Source organism: Hyalella azteca, unplaced genomic scaffold (assembly GCF_000764305.2).
Source record: "Hyalella azteca isolate HAZT.00-mixed unplaced genomic scaffold, Hazt_2.0.2 contig111, whole genome shotgun sequence".
Taxonomy (NCBI): Eukaryota; Metazoa; Arthropoda; class Malacostraca; order Amphipoda; family Hyalellidae; genus Hyalella; species Hyalella azteca.
Window position 1 is genome coordinate 540 of NW_025930472.1, and position 14735 is coordinate 15274.

A 14735-nucleotide genomic window follows, 5' to 3' on the forward strand; every position below is an offset into this window, starting at 1 on the left:
AGAGAATATCGTCCGAGAACAGCGTTTCCATTTCGAGGACTATCTTGAAGCATAACAGTTATGGTAAAATTATTGTCCGTGTGAAGAACTTTCGTAATTTATCCAGAAGCGATCATCTGTTACAGTCATATGCACATATCTTCACATATTTAGAAGATCATTTGTTGCAGTGACGTGTACACCAAGAACTAACTTTGCGAGTTGAAGAGAAGTTCATCCGCTGCAGAGACGTGCATAACAAACACTATCTCGACGTATTTAGGAGAGCATTTGTTGAAGAGACGTGTATGTATGTCAAAAACCATATTTACGTGTTCAGAAGATCAGCAGCCGCAGAGACGTTTATTTCAAGAACTATATTTACGAATGTTGTATAAAATCACCTTATGTAGAGACGTGTATGCCAAGACTATATATACGTATTTACTAGAAGATCATCCGTTGTAGACTCATGCATACGTCAAGAAGATCAGCCGATGAAGCTTGTCTAGCCGGCAGGATTTAGCGTGGCAATATGAAGCGTCTCCAGTTGTAATGGGCGAAGGTTTTGGCGTACATGGCGTTTGGACGATTAATATGGCGTAATGGGCGGCTATGGAGGATATGCGGTACAATTTATGGCGCAATCATGCGCTCGTAGGCTGAGCCCTGTCACCAACCGGCAAATTGCTAAGTGATGTCAACAGAAACGCTATGCCCCAGAATTCGAGCGCTACGCTCGTATCCAGCGCTGCAGAGCCGCCTGAGATACACGATATAATTTTGCGTCCTAACGCTGACTTAACATTCTCGAACTTAACTCGTTAAAAGCTGGAATCATTCAATCATTAATTAGTTTAGTGAATACAGGGGACTCACATGCTCTTTCGTGTTATTTGCTGGAGAAACTTTGCTATATTAATATATTGTAACATTATTGATGTTTTGGTATGCATAGAACTTTCGCGCGCGCATATAGATCGCATATATTTAAGCGGTTACACGTTCAAGCCTGACATGTCTTAAGGATTTTCATTCTCACAGAACCTCGTTTTTGCATGAATTCCTGAAGAAAGTTATAACGTCAAAGATTGTTTTGCTTAAAAAATAAGTAGTTGGCTTATTATTACTTACTCTTTTAAACTCAGTAGCCATGAATCGCACCTGGAGCTTTCAATCAATCTTTTCTAATGTGACTCATGAGTTTCATGTTAGAAATAGATAAAAATTATGTTGTCGCAACGTGTTCGTTCAACTAAACTGTTTCAAATTTTTGTTTCATGTTAAGGTTACTTTTATTTCATGCGGCAAATTTTAGGTTCAAATTCCAATATTCATCATTTCAATACGTTCTTGGCTTCTTGTTTCAGTTAAAGAGCATTCGTACAATAATACGAGTGTTTTATTGATTCGTAAAGATTTCGTAATTCGCAAAAACTCGCAAGCCGTCGGTAAAAATACTGGATTCAAATTGCAGTCTAGTTTCCGCGCTTTACTTGATATATTTAGCCGACATTATATATACGCCCGTCGCTTGTTGTCGTTCTCAAGAATCTTTTAGCTTTCTTATTAATAAAGTCTTCCAATGGAAAGTCCGTGAAGTTTGCAATGTTGTATTTTGAGCGTATCAGGTATGATAAATTCGCGTTAATCATTTGTTGGTGACTTTCAAAGCTGAATGATTATAGTTTTCTGAATTCAATAGCGTATGAATGATATAGAAATTATACAGAATTTATGGGCGTTAGAACATTAATATGAATTATTTATGTTATGCAATTACAAGGACCGCAAACCTTGGAGAAATCTTTCATTCACTTTTTTTATCCCAGTACAAACATTTTTATTTCATCCATTCATTAAAATGATTCATTTGATTCCTTACCGTAGATGATATATCAGCAAGCTTCATCATCCGGACATGAGCTGCTTCATCACGAAGTGGAGAGATTTTATGAGCGTTACACATCATACACTGTTAGAAAAATTACCCTTAACGGTATTACCGGCATTTCATTGGCCGGTCGGCACGTGAAAAGAAACATCGCGTCATCGTTTTTATTCTAATTTTACACTAGAAATCCGTAAAACATCTGATAATAACGGCAAAACAGTTTATTTTCACGGGGCGACCGGCCACTAGAATGCCGGTGGGACCGTTTTTACACCGTTTTTTCTAACAGTGTAACGTTTCCGGGGCTCTGCCATCCGTACGTCTCGGCCGACTGACGTTGAAGTCGTAAACGAATACGTGACTGCATGGACTGCGTTGCGGCCTCTCCAGCGTCCAGTATTGGCGATAGCTGTGAACCTCATTCTAAATGTTCGTTATGACTTCGTGGGCCGTTAAATCAATGATGTTTTGTTACCTGTACTGGGTGGAATTTTGCGTAGTTTTAGCGTCCGTATCATCGGCGGGGCGGACTCATGCAAACTGAGCTCATTTTCCGAGCGTAACTTCATAGAATAATGACGACTTTACGAAACCTGTAATTTCAGCACCTTGACTTCCGCCGCTCGCTACTTACTCTTTACATTTGAAATATTATTGACACTTCTGTCACTCGCCAAGCTGCTTATTCTCATATCAGTTTAATTAAAGGCTAGTTTATAAGGATGTTTTTACTTTAGGCACTTTCTGTTCCCTATTGACTCATCTCAGTATCATATATGTTATTGTTCTATTGCGAGTAATATCGCCTATGTCGCCTGTGAAGCTTTTTATAGCTTATATAAGGCATTCACCAGGAAGCATTTTTTATTTTGGAATTTTTCGATGGTCTCATGTTATGTATATTTTTGTGTGCTCCTCTGTTAATAAAGAATAAGTACCAGTCTATGCCACTTGTAAAAATTAAGCAATAACTCATGATGTGCCGCAATACAAAATTAAGCAATAACTCAAAAAAGCTTTACGTGATCAGTTAAACTGGTGACTACAAGAAAACAAAAATAAATTGGCTCATAAAATACTATTGTAATCTGCAACGAAGAGTGACACAAGGGATTAGAGAAAAGTGCATTGAAGAGAGAATGACAACACTGAAAATACAAAGCAAACAGTAATTCCTTCACAGTATAACGTCTTATCCGAGACGATCAATGCCATATCACAGATACTCGATGATAACCTGTGTTGCTGTGTTGTATGTGCTGTGTTGCTGACTGTATGAAGCATCAATGTTGCCGATCAATCCCCAGGCAACTGATTAATGAAGGGACATCTATACCCTTATCAGCGGCCTCAAGGTTCTGTCCTGATATGCGGGACTCGATCGATATCGTAGATTGATACGGCAGATTTGATCTGTGAAGTGAAGCTCAACACTCTAGTGGCATTCTTCGTCAGTCTATAGGTGGTTTGTGGCCCTATAGCCAGGCAGTGATTGTGCCCTCATTTTATTCAGCCTATTAATGCCAACAATTTTCCAGATACAGGATTCAGTTAACTCGCTTTATTTGATTCCCTCCCTACACCTGAGAACTTTTTCTTGCTGTGATGAAGGTTGGAGTATCTAGAGCGCTGCAGTTGGCAGCGGTGCTGGTAATTGCGTCAGCATCAAACGTACTGGCAAGAGCCGTCGACAACAACACGTACGATAGGCAACGGGAAGCCCTTGTCGCCCAAGACTACTCTAATTTAATCGGTAAGAAATATTACTTAAAATTGACAAGTATTTAACCTAAAAATCGCACAAGAAGTATAATTCACTCCATATAATTGAAGGTAAAATATAATTTAAAGAATATGAGCCCACAAGATCCTACACCAAACAATGGCGGCCAAGGTTGATGTCATGAGTACGCAGATGAAGTGGGGAATTTACGAACGAGAAGAGAATAATTTAAAACTAGTTCGGATGATGTCAAACCGTCTAAATAATTAAGAAAAAATGAATTAGATATAGTTCTGTGATCAAAGCTATGGGCGAACAATATTGAAGTCCGTGCAGATGAGTTTAATAATTCTTAAGATTGTCTGCAATCGGACATTAATTCCGCAGGATCATCGGTGGTGCTGACATCAGAAGAGGAACTGGCTAACCAGATCCTGGTAGCGCTGAAGCAGCAGGAGCTCGACGATGCATTAGATTCCTCAAACTACCCACCCGCTCGCAACTTTTTAGTCTCGAAGCCGGACATCGAGCGCTCGCAGGTCTTCTCTTTCATTCGCTCAATGCCCAAAGGTGCCAACATTCTTAAGATCATTTATTTGTATAGATTAACAAATGAAAGAGAAATTTCGACAGTTTTTCTATATATGACATTTCAATTCAAGAAGAAAATCATATTTAATTTCAGAACTAATTGAATTAAAATAATAGTGACAACCCTCATGAAAAGTCCATCTCTCGGTCGGTATTGTAGTGGCTTTAAAATTTCCCACGAGCTAAAAAATTCCGTTTGAATTCTTGCGATTGAAATAAAAATATTAAACGCGAGTGAAACGCGCTATATACTGTCTGGAGTTGAAGAGTACCAATCATGATGTTTACCTCAGTAATTCTAAACAGTTGACGAGTTTCGCTTACGAAATATTTAAGGCTGAAGATGTCGTAAGTGATCAGCTATATCAATAACTTTGGTATATATAATAACTTCTTCAATGAAACATTATTGTTAACCAAAGCGTAATTCCTATGAAGTATTTTCTTATCCTGAACCATTTTTTAACAGAAATTTTTTGAATGCGTAAATTAACAAAGAAAAGATACAATATTGAGATTTTAAAGAAATGCAATTCAGTTTATTAGTTGTGTAAAATTGTCGTGCACCCAGGAGCGGTTCTTCACGGCCACGACACAGGGCTCACGTCCATCAACTTCGTTGTTCAGAACCTGACGTACTGGGACGGCCTGTACATCTGCTACCTGGATTATGGCCCTATATTTAAGTGAGTCGCAATACAACTAATTCATATTTAATTCGTTTCTTGTGCAACTTTCAAAAATGCAGAATGAATGCTTTAAAAATGTATACAAATGATTCCTTGAGACTTTGTAGATTCTGGAAAATTCCAAATCAGTTATATAATGCATAAAATGACACAAATTTTAACGAGAGGACTCTCTCTCTCTCCTGTTTTCTTTTCTATCGATCCATTCATCTTCCGTTGTATTTGTTGCCTATACTAACTTAAATTACAATTACTTCATTCTATTCTCTAAATGCAAAATCTATTCTCTTTTTAAATGCAAAATCCTAAATAATAAAAATTTACAGCTTCATTCTAATCTATATCTATTTTTTAGGACAGTATCTTAGAACGTAGCCATGTGCAGGTTCTCTGCGAGCCCTCCTTCAGAAGGCGCGTGTCCCGACGCCTGGTCTCTGGTGTCCACTGAGCGCGCCGCTGCGTCGTCTCCGTCTGATTTCGACGCGGCGCTCTACAAGAACCTCACCATGGGCGTGGACAACCCACTAGGTCTATAAGCAGCAAAACAACCTACAAAAATTTACATAGCTATCATATTCCTAATTTTGTACGAGGCATGTTTTTAAATTAAGTTCCGTTTTGACATAAAAAATACAATTAACAATTTTCAATAATTATTTATTCACTTGAAATGCCGCATACTTTACTCCTCTACATAATTCCCATTAATATTGAGTCATTTACACATCTACGGACCAGATTTTGTTTGCCATCGTCGAAGAAGCTTACCTGCCTGATTAGACAACATGATGAGACAATAACGTAAAGAACACTTCTAGACAGACTGTGTTCTCTTTCACTTTACATTTCACTTTTTAAGTCAGATGTCAATCGTAACTTCTTAAATCAGATCTCAATCTGATTTTAAAAGATCTCTCTCCTGTAATGATCTAATTCCCATGTATTTTATTTTCTATTTTACAATTAACAAATAAATACTCCTGTCGACGATAGACCAGAATTCATCGATAATAAGACGTTAAGTTGAAGAATATACACGTCCACAGAGGCATACCCAGACGTGGACGCGGCGTGGGTGAGGTTCAACCAGTACTTCGCGTCCATGGACGGTATCCTCTCCTACCGCGCCGCCTTCGAGGCTTACCACACGCAGACCCTCACGGAGATGCGCGATGACGGCGTCACTTACCTCGAGTTCCGGGGCGTCCTGCCTCTGGTCTGTCTGCCTCTATACATCTCCTCTATACATCACCTCTATACATCACCTCTGTACATCACCTCTATACATCACCTCTGTACATCACCTCTATACATCACCTCTATATATAATACCTGTATATCCCTATATTTTATTACATCACCTCACTTCAATACACAACCTCTAGACTCTCTAATGCATTAACCTACAAAAATATTGTTGATTGATATACCTGGTTATTCCAAATTATGGACCAAATTGATATGCTTTCTCGTTTATGGGACGAGTTTGACTAGCGTTAGATCTTTGCCGCGCAGCACAAGGGGGACATATTGAATATTCATAAATATGTAAAACAAATTGAATCCCTCTCATTCCATTGGTGTATAAATCATTCAGTCCTAATTTATTGCCAAATAAATACGTATTTATTAAATTGGGTCCATCTTTTAGAATAACCCTGTATTTTCACCAGGACATTATTATGTTTCCTCACTCAAGTAGAATAAATTTCAGCTGTGACCGCGATGTTGTTTGGCTTATTTCCAGCTGCACGAGCTGGACGGTACCGTGCTGACAGCTCAGCAGACCATCGCTGTATACAAGAACATCAGCGACATCTTCGTCTCTGATAATCCAGAGTTTTTCGGAGCGCGTTTCATTTATGGGCCGCCCAGAGGGTGAGCAAGTGCGATTGTTAGTAACTATACTACCTAAGGTGTTTGTACATGGGGACAGGACACTAGTGGCCGCCAGTACAACCCTAACAAAATTTAGAGCCGAGGGCGACTCTGAATTAGGGAACGTCTAGGACTCGGGGAGCATAGTAAACTTTCTCTAACTTTCAAATTAGCATAGCTTCTCTAACCTTCAAATACTGACCATCACTATACGTACAGATGTTACTGGCCACGAAAGGATCCAATGATTCTTTACACGAAGCCTGTGGCTCGATGATTAGTCGCAGTTAGTATTTGAAAGTTGTGTTGGACGACACAACTTATGCCGCCCGGGAGTGTCACGAGCGATATTTGGGTTAGTTTTTCTATTTAATATTTTCCGCATTAACAATTAAAATGATTATCCAAAGTAATGTGAACTGCAACGAAATCAGCTCTTGGCGCTCGTTTCCTAGTTGCTTATCGATATAGTTATCAGTTTATCCCGTGTTAAGTGTCTTTAAGGCTCCCTCTAATTTCTTATATTTCCCCATATTTGAACAAGTTAGTCAATTGGAGCTGCAAATTCATAATTATTTCATCTGATGTCGAATTACATAACATTAATTCATTTTGAAAACCTCGTGAAAAATTCACGATTCAAACGATTCACGATTATTCGTTATCTTTATTTTCTAGTGTTTCTGTGGAGCAAGTGTTCGCATACGTTGATCTGGTGAAGGCTTTGAAGACCGAATTCCCTGAGTACATCGCCGGCTTCGACCTGGTCGGGCAAGAGGATCCAGGACCTCCCTTGAAGGACTTCATCGAGCCTCTCCTCACCCTACAGGACTCCGACCCTGCCATCGACGTCTTCTACCACGCCGCAGAGACAGGTTATAGCATAGCATGGAATAACATAGCACAGCATAACAAAACATAGCATAGCATAGCATAGCATAACATAACATAGCATAGCATAACATAGCATAGCATAACATAGCATAGCATAACATAGCATAACATAGCATAACATAGCATAGCATAACATAGCATAACATAGCATGGCATAACATAGCATAGCGAAACATAGCATAGCATTACTTCGAGTTCCTGACGAGAGATCAGCAATAAAGCCATGCTTTATTGCTGATACCTAGCACAACATATAGTGTAGCATAGAATGAATTGGCACAGATGATGATTAAGACGTTCAGGGCCTGTCGCCTAATATCGATGTCTTTCGCCTAATACTTGACTAGTAAAGCTGCCAGAAGTAGAGCACCTGGTAATGTCCAAAACTGCATATGTCAGACTTCTGTCCAGTGGCCATTTATAAAGTAAAACCCGTAGATGAACAAAGAAAGAATTAGAAACTCTAAATTCAGCATTATAATTATGCAAATCTTTTGTAACGCGAACCAACAATTTCTCTTTTCCTACTGTTGATGCATTTAATCTTTGCATCAAAACACGGAAAATACTACATTTGTCCAAGTCTGCACCTGGCTAGCATTCATTTTTTTCGTGCCCATCCAATGAGTGCGTTTATTTACATGTTTCGGGGAAACGTTGCTAATTTTGTCACGGAATATAAAATGTCAGCCAGGAATCAATAGAAAAGTGTTAACCTTAACATACTATATATCGATCACTGATGAACTATAGTCCCGCAAACTGGTCGCTGAGTAAAGTGGCGAAAAGATACACATTCACCTTATGAATCTAACATTAAATGACTATCAAGTAATGAGTAAGAATAAAAAATAAAATAGAAGTTCTATGAAATATTTTCATGCAACGTTCACAATATATTATGTACACTCCGCAGATTGGTACGGGGAGGATGCCGATGAGAACTTGTTTGACGCTCTCCTGCTGAACGCAACTCGTATCGGTCACGGCTACGGTATCCTGAAGCACCCCGCGCTCATGCAGCGGGCGCGCGATACCGCTACTCCTATTGAGATCTGCCCCGTGTCTAATCAGGTACAAACTCATCCCAACAAGTTGTAATTTCTTGAATTTGTTTTATTAAATAACTTGAATTTTATACAATATCATTGATTGTTTAGTAAATTTACAGATTATTATCACTTCTCTGCTCGCGGATGAAGTAGATCACGAAACAAAAAATATTTGCCAGGCCCTTCACAGTGATTTTTCTTTGCCTGATTTCATTTATTGAGAAGAAGGTATTAATTAATTAATAGATTTTAATTTCAATTAATTTTTCTTTCAACAAGAAATAATGCAGAAAATTAATTTATTCTCCGTTAGCCGCCTAAACCCGTTATTATTTTAGTTATGAGCGAGATTTCACAATAACTCTACGGACTTAAATACCAGGATTTGAATTAATTATTTGATTTACCAGCCAATTAAATAGAAGCCCTGATTAGTTACTGGAACGTCAAAGCTTTGTTAAAAAAATTGCAACAAAAAAATATATCGTTTACCGAATACTTCAAGGCTTTAAATGAAAAATCTCTGTCATAAATCCTCAGGTTCTTCGCCTGGTTGAAGACCTGAGGAACCATCCTGGCGTCGCCCTCGCCGCCTCAGGCTTTCCTATGGTAAGTACGCATCATAACCCTGCATTATTCAACAGCTATGGTGAGGACACATCATAACCCTGCATTATTCAACAGCTATGCTATGGTGAGGACGCATTATGAACCAACATTATTCAACAGCTTTGGTGAGTACGCATCATGAACCAACACTATTCAACAGCTATGGTGAGTACGCATCATGAACCTACATTATTCAACAGTTATGGTGAGGACACATTATAAACCTACACTATTCAACGGCTGATAGACAAGCCACTCCCTAGAAGCATTATTAATTTTTAAGAGATGGCTAGGCACTTTTTTACGAGACATTTAGCACATTGAACCTGCTCTAAGGAGCAGGATTTTGGAAGCCATACCATCCATAAGTACGTCCAGTTGCTGCTGTGACACTACACGACTAGTCAAGCATGAATAAATTATTAGAATTATTAAACATTTAATCCATGCGATGCTGCTTCCTTAAATATCCGATTGTGAATGAAGTATCAATCAATTATTAATCCAATAATATCGCTACTGACAATAATGATCATCTTCCAGCGAAGAAATAATACTCATAATACTCATCCATCTGCTGCTGTAGGGGCTGTATAGTGACATCTTATTTATCCAGCTGGTGCTCTACGCACATCTTATTTATCCAGCTGGTGCTCTACGCACATCTTATTTATCCAGCTGGTGCTCTACGCACATCTCATTTATGCAGCTGGTGCTCTACGCACATCTTATTTATCCAGCTGGTGCTCTACGCGCATCTCATTTATCCAGCTGGTGCTCTACGCATATCTTATTTATCCAGCTGGTACTAGAAGCAGCTATTCTCTCTAACACCACCGAGCTACTGCAGGTGGTGTCGTCGGATGACCCTGCCCCGTGGGCGGCGCTGCCGCTGTCGCACGACTTCTACGAGGCCTTCATGGCGCTGGGTGGTCGTCACGCCGACCTACGCTTCCTCAAACAGCTCGCCATTAACTCCATCAAGTCAGTGGTAGATTTGATTAATGTTTATTTGTTTCAGTGAAGCATTTCAAAATTTATTTATTCGATTAGTTCTTTCACAAGCCTGTGAACTAATCGGCTTGAACTCACAGGCTTGTGAACTCACAAGCCTGTGGTGTAATCGGCATTTTATTTGGTCATTTCATTTTCCAAACATTTGTGTTTGAATTGAATATTTGATTTTTCTTCTTATGGGATTTAGATTTGTTATTTAAATATACAATTTTTAAAATTTGGGGTTATTAAAATATTATTGAACTCTCTACTTTCACTACGATATTGTTCTCATTTAATAAAATGTTTAATTTCCCAAACTCCATCTGATTTGAACATGATGATGAAACTGACTGATGATGAAACTGACTGATGATGAAACTGACTGATGATGAAACTGACTGATGATGAAACTGACTGATGATGAAACCTCTGTTCACTCTTCAGTTTCAGCAGCCTGCCTGCTATACAAAAGGCATCACTTCTCCAGCTGTGGACTGAGCAATGGTCGAACTTCATCACGAGCGTCATCATCAAATACCAGTCAATACATACTAACCTCATTCCCGAAGATTGATTCATATATACTTATATATCATTTGAGAAAAAAGAGAAAAATATTATTGAACTGATATCATATATACTTCTATATCATTTGAGAAAAAAACTATTGGACCGATAGAAAACGAGCAACCCTGTAACTGGCTTAAATAATTTATCGTATTTAGAATTCAATTACTAATTCTACTATTTCCCGTCTATCAAACTAATTGACCGGGATGCAAATTCGTATATATAATTCAATTACTGTTTATATTACTTCTCGTCTATCAAACTAATTGACCAGGGTGCAAATCGCCAGCTTAATTATGCTGCATGATATTTATGTAAATTATTCAATATTGAAGTATATTGACTAATATTCGCTGCCGAATGATCATTTGTATCGAATTCCAACAATGTAAAAGACCTTTTTGGAAGTAAAATTTATGTTATAAATTTAGTTCCTTTTCTCTTCTAAAATTAGAGTAAAGCAAATCCAAGACTACGAGGAATTCAATTTCCAACGACAGGAAGGCAGATACAAATTTATTAAATATTCAATTGTAAATAAAATTCAACAAATTGTCTTTGTCAAGAGAATTCAAAGGCAATGATTATTGTAACAGAATATTTAGGCGAATTATATAAAAATTATTATATTTTTTGGGCCAAACTTCAGAGTTAGCTGAATTGTGAACGAAAAATTGTCTTGAAAAGTCATAAATTTCATTAATAAATATAAAGTGAAGCATTAATAAATGAAACAGCTGGCGATGCTAGCTGAATGTGGCAGCTGGGAGACAGTGAGAGAGTGGCAGCTGGGAGACAGTGAGGGAGTGGCAGCTGGGAGACAGTGAGGGAGTGGCAGCTGGGAGACAGTGAGAGAGTGGCAGCTGGGAGACAGTGAGAGAGTGGCAGCTGGGAGACAGTGAGGGAGTGGCAGATGCTCGGGAATGTGATAATCAGAATTATAAAGTGCATCTAACTTCTCTGTGTGGTTGTTGTCTTGTTGGGATATACTGTAGACAATAAATGGCATAGAATATTGTTAAAGAATAAATCTATTTATTCGTTGAGCGCTGTAGAAAGCGTCGTCATATTTTTTCTTTGCAAATACATGTTTTTTCTTGTTGATTTCGTGAAGTTTGGTTTCAATTTGACCTATACAGGCATGAAAATGCATGGTTTATGTTTTAGTACAACCATGGGAGAAGGTTTTTTTAAATCTACCGCTTAGCGGCTAATTGAAAACGTAGAGTTCAAAAAGTATTTTAATCCACAGCGCTTGGTAAATTATAAAATAGTAAAGTTATTCAAATGATGAAGTGGTAATCTGAACGGCTAGTAACTTGTAAGTGGTAAGTAAGCGCGAGTAAAATAATTATATAATATAATTATAATTATATTATAAACAGTTTGGTTAATCGTAACAAGATTTGTTTCTATAGGTGCTTGTACACAGGGATAGTGCAGACGGCTAGTAAATCTGGCTAGTGTCGGTCGCTTGGTGACTATCCGGAAAGTCTGTACACACGAGGAGAGTAGAAGGTGCAACTATCTTCTCGTTCGCGCCCGCCAGTGCGTCGTTAGAAGCCGTCGAGTGAGGTCTGCGAAGATGGATAGTGGGATCACCTTCAACAACTCGAGTCTGTATTTCGTTTTTATACTCTTTATTCTAACCTTTAAAAATGCAACGTCGAGAACAACTAAACCCTGACTAATAAGGTCTTCTTCCAGTTTCAAAATACTCGTTTCTCTCTTCATTTTGTTGGAGTAACGTCATGGCAAACATTCCACTTTAATTCATATTTATGGAAAATTTCAAAGAATAATTAAATATCGTCTGTAATCCATTTTGTTGGATTCCTCTTAGAAACATTATCGTTCAAACAAGCCATGATTCACTTGACCCAAGATACGTCACATCGGTCACAAGAGCGGCACAGATGCTCTCACCATGGCGGCATCAGCGCTACTAGCCACTTCTCCAGCGCAGAAATCAACACATCGTTGTCTCTCTAGGCCGCGTCTCGGTTACTTGCCGGCGCATGCCTCTGAAACGGCTGAACTCCTGTACACGAGGCTAGTAGCGTGGACAGTTCAAGCGCCGGATGAACTAGCGGCTAGTACTATCCCTGTGTACAGGCACCTTATTCTACCAAAATTGTGCGTAAGATGGTTCTTAGATTGCTGCCCTAGAATTTTTCCCGCACATTATTATTTCAGCTCAAAAATCGTCCCAAATTTTTGTCCCGAGTGTTGAAGCGATCTCTGGGAAAAAAATATCAACCCTCGACATTTAAGTAAAGCCCTTGTCGCTTCATGAATGTCTCATAGTACATCAATAAAAATCTTAAGAAATATATATGCGCAAATAATCAACAGAAATATATATGCGCAAGTTCATACAACAGAATGTGGCAGCTATGCTAACACATTTACCGATACCGTAAATTTTGTTGAATAAATTCCGTGCTGCATACTAGATTACCAATAGAAATAGCGTGACGATTAATTATTTCTGAAAAGAGTCACTACATCCCTAATGTCAAATATCAACATTTTGCGAAATGTTCCGGCTATTCCAGATTTTAGTCATTTTAAGAGCCAATTTTTAAAAGTACCTGCGCACCCGCTGATCCGGTTAGGATCGCTGATGGTGTTGCTTCAACTTGCCACAGCCACAGTCACTTGCTAAAGGGCTGCTGGTGCCTGGTGGTGGTTGTGGTGGTGGTCAGACTAAGGTCAGTGGTCACTGGTTAGGTTGCGAGTTGGTGTTAACACTCACTGATAACATAGTAATAACAGCGTTTCAATATTTCATGTTTTTAGTTCGTTCATGCGATATGCATTCTGTTTTAGTTGATGATTATATCATACTAATAATAATGATTATTATAAATAAGAACGGTTATGAATTTCAAGCTTGGAAATTGGAATATCTTAAAAATAATATATCCAGCTAGTATTTTAGACTACTTACAATTAAAATACAACTTAGGTACCGTAAAATGGGCTAACTCTGACCACTTTTTTTCAAAACAATGCCATTTTTTTACAAGATAAGTTAAACTTAAATTGAAACATGCAAAATACAGGTCTATACTCTAGCTTTACTCACCATAAATTGCTGGCTCCCGCCTCTCATAGTTTTGATGTAATTTCAAAAAAAGTGATGGTCTTTGTTAGTTGTTACCCCAGCAGGGCCCAGCTCTTGGGGTTTCTTTGACCGGGTGCGGGTGGAAAAATCAATTTTATTTTTTGTTAAAATAACTCCAGTCTCCAAATACTAACTCCAGGTTGTGGTGCATTCACTGCATTGTACCTAGTAGAACTCTTCTAGTTACATATGCAAAAGACAGATTTTTGGAATGGAAAGTGTCATAGTTTGCAAATGGGGGGCGCCGTGGCCGCCGCCGCCCAATTGGCGAAATGTGACAACCTAAAATGACCTAGGGTAAACGCGGTATATTTCGACACATTAAGGACGCATCGAGAAACGAAAAACTATAAAAAAAACCGTATGCGTTACGTAAGTTCTGTTGCCTTCACATGACTCTCAAAACACTTCACTACGCGTCAGCAACGATGAAACGTCACAAAATGTTGCCATATTCATGGTGCCAATCCATAGGTTATTCAAAAGAACCTGTTCTTATGTCATTTTGAACCGATCAACACTTCTTTATGGACCGATTGTATAACACACCTTCACCGGCAAAAGCTTTCACACTTCTGAGCGAGCTGACAGCTACAGCTACACTGGCCGTGGGGTGTGGGTGGACCTAATTTGAATTTGAATGCATGCAGCGATTCAAAATCCTATAGACTGTGATAGACATAGTATACAAGTCATAGAGCCTAAATTTTTAATATCTATAAAAAAA

The 14735-nt window shown here is 38.6% G+C and overlaps 2 protein-coding genes across 5 annotated transcripts in view; both read left to right on the plus strand.

Annotated features, from left to right (window-relative positions):
• The first annotated feature begins 3299 nt into the window (after positions 1–3299).
• Positions 3300–11813, plus strand: LOC108674860 (adenosine deaminase 2). Of its 2 annotated transcripts, XM_018162844.2 has the most exons (12): positions 3300–3626; positions 3984–4166; positions 4759–4873; positions 5262–5404; positions 5923–6092; positions 6624–6754; positions 7433–7629; positions 8565–8722; positions 9241–9309; positions 10160–10293; positions 10753–10910; positions 10966–11813. In XM_018162844.2, exons 1-11 carry the CDS (start codon positions 3479–3481, stop codon positions 10880–10882), a joined length of 1578 nt encoding a protein of 525 aa, XP_018018333.1. In that variant the 5' UTR covers positions 3300–3478; the 3' UTR covers positions 10883–10910; positions 10966–11813. The 2 variants fall into 2 exon arrangements, with proteins under 2 accessions (XP_018018333.1, XP_018018332.1); XM_018162843.2 differs by having other exon boundaries at positions 10753–11813.
• A 1677-nt stretch (positions 11814–13490) lies between these two features.
• LOC108674850 (DNA topoisomerase 2-binding protein 1) overlaps positions 13491–14735 on the plus strand; it is a 26445-nt gene continuing 25200 nt past the window's right edge. For all 3 annotated transcript variants that reach the window (XM_018162829.2, XM_018162831.2, XM_018162830.2), the window contains exon 1: positions 13491–13592. The gene's annotated coding sequence lies outside the window, so the exon portion shown is untranslated. The remainder of the gene's footprint in view (positions 13593–14735) is intronic.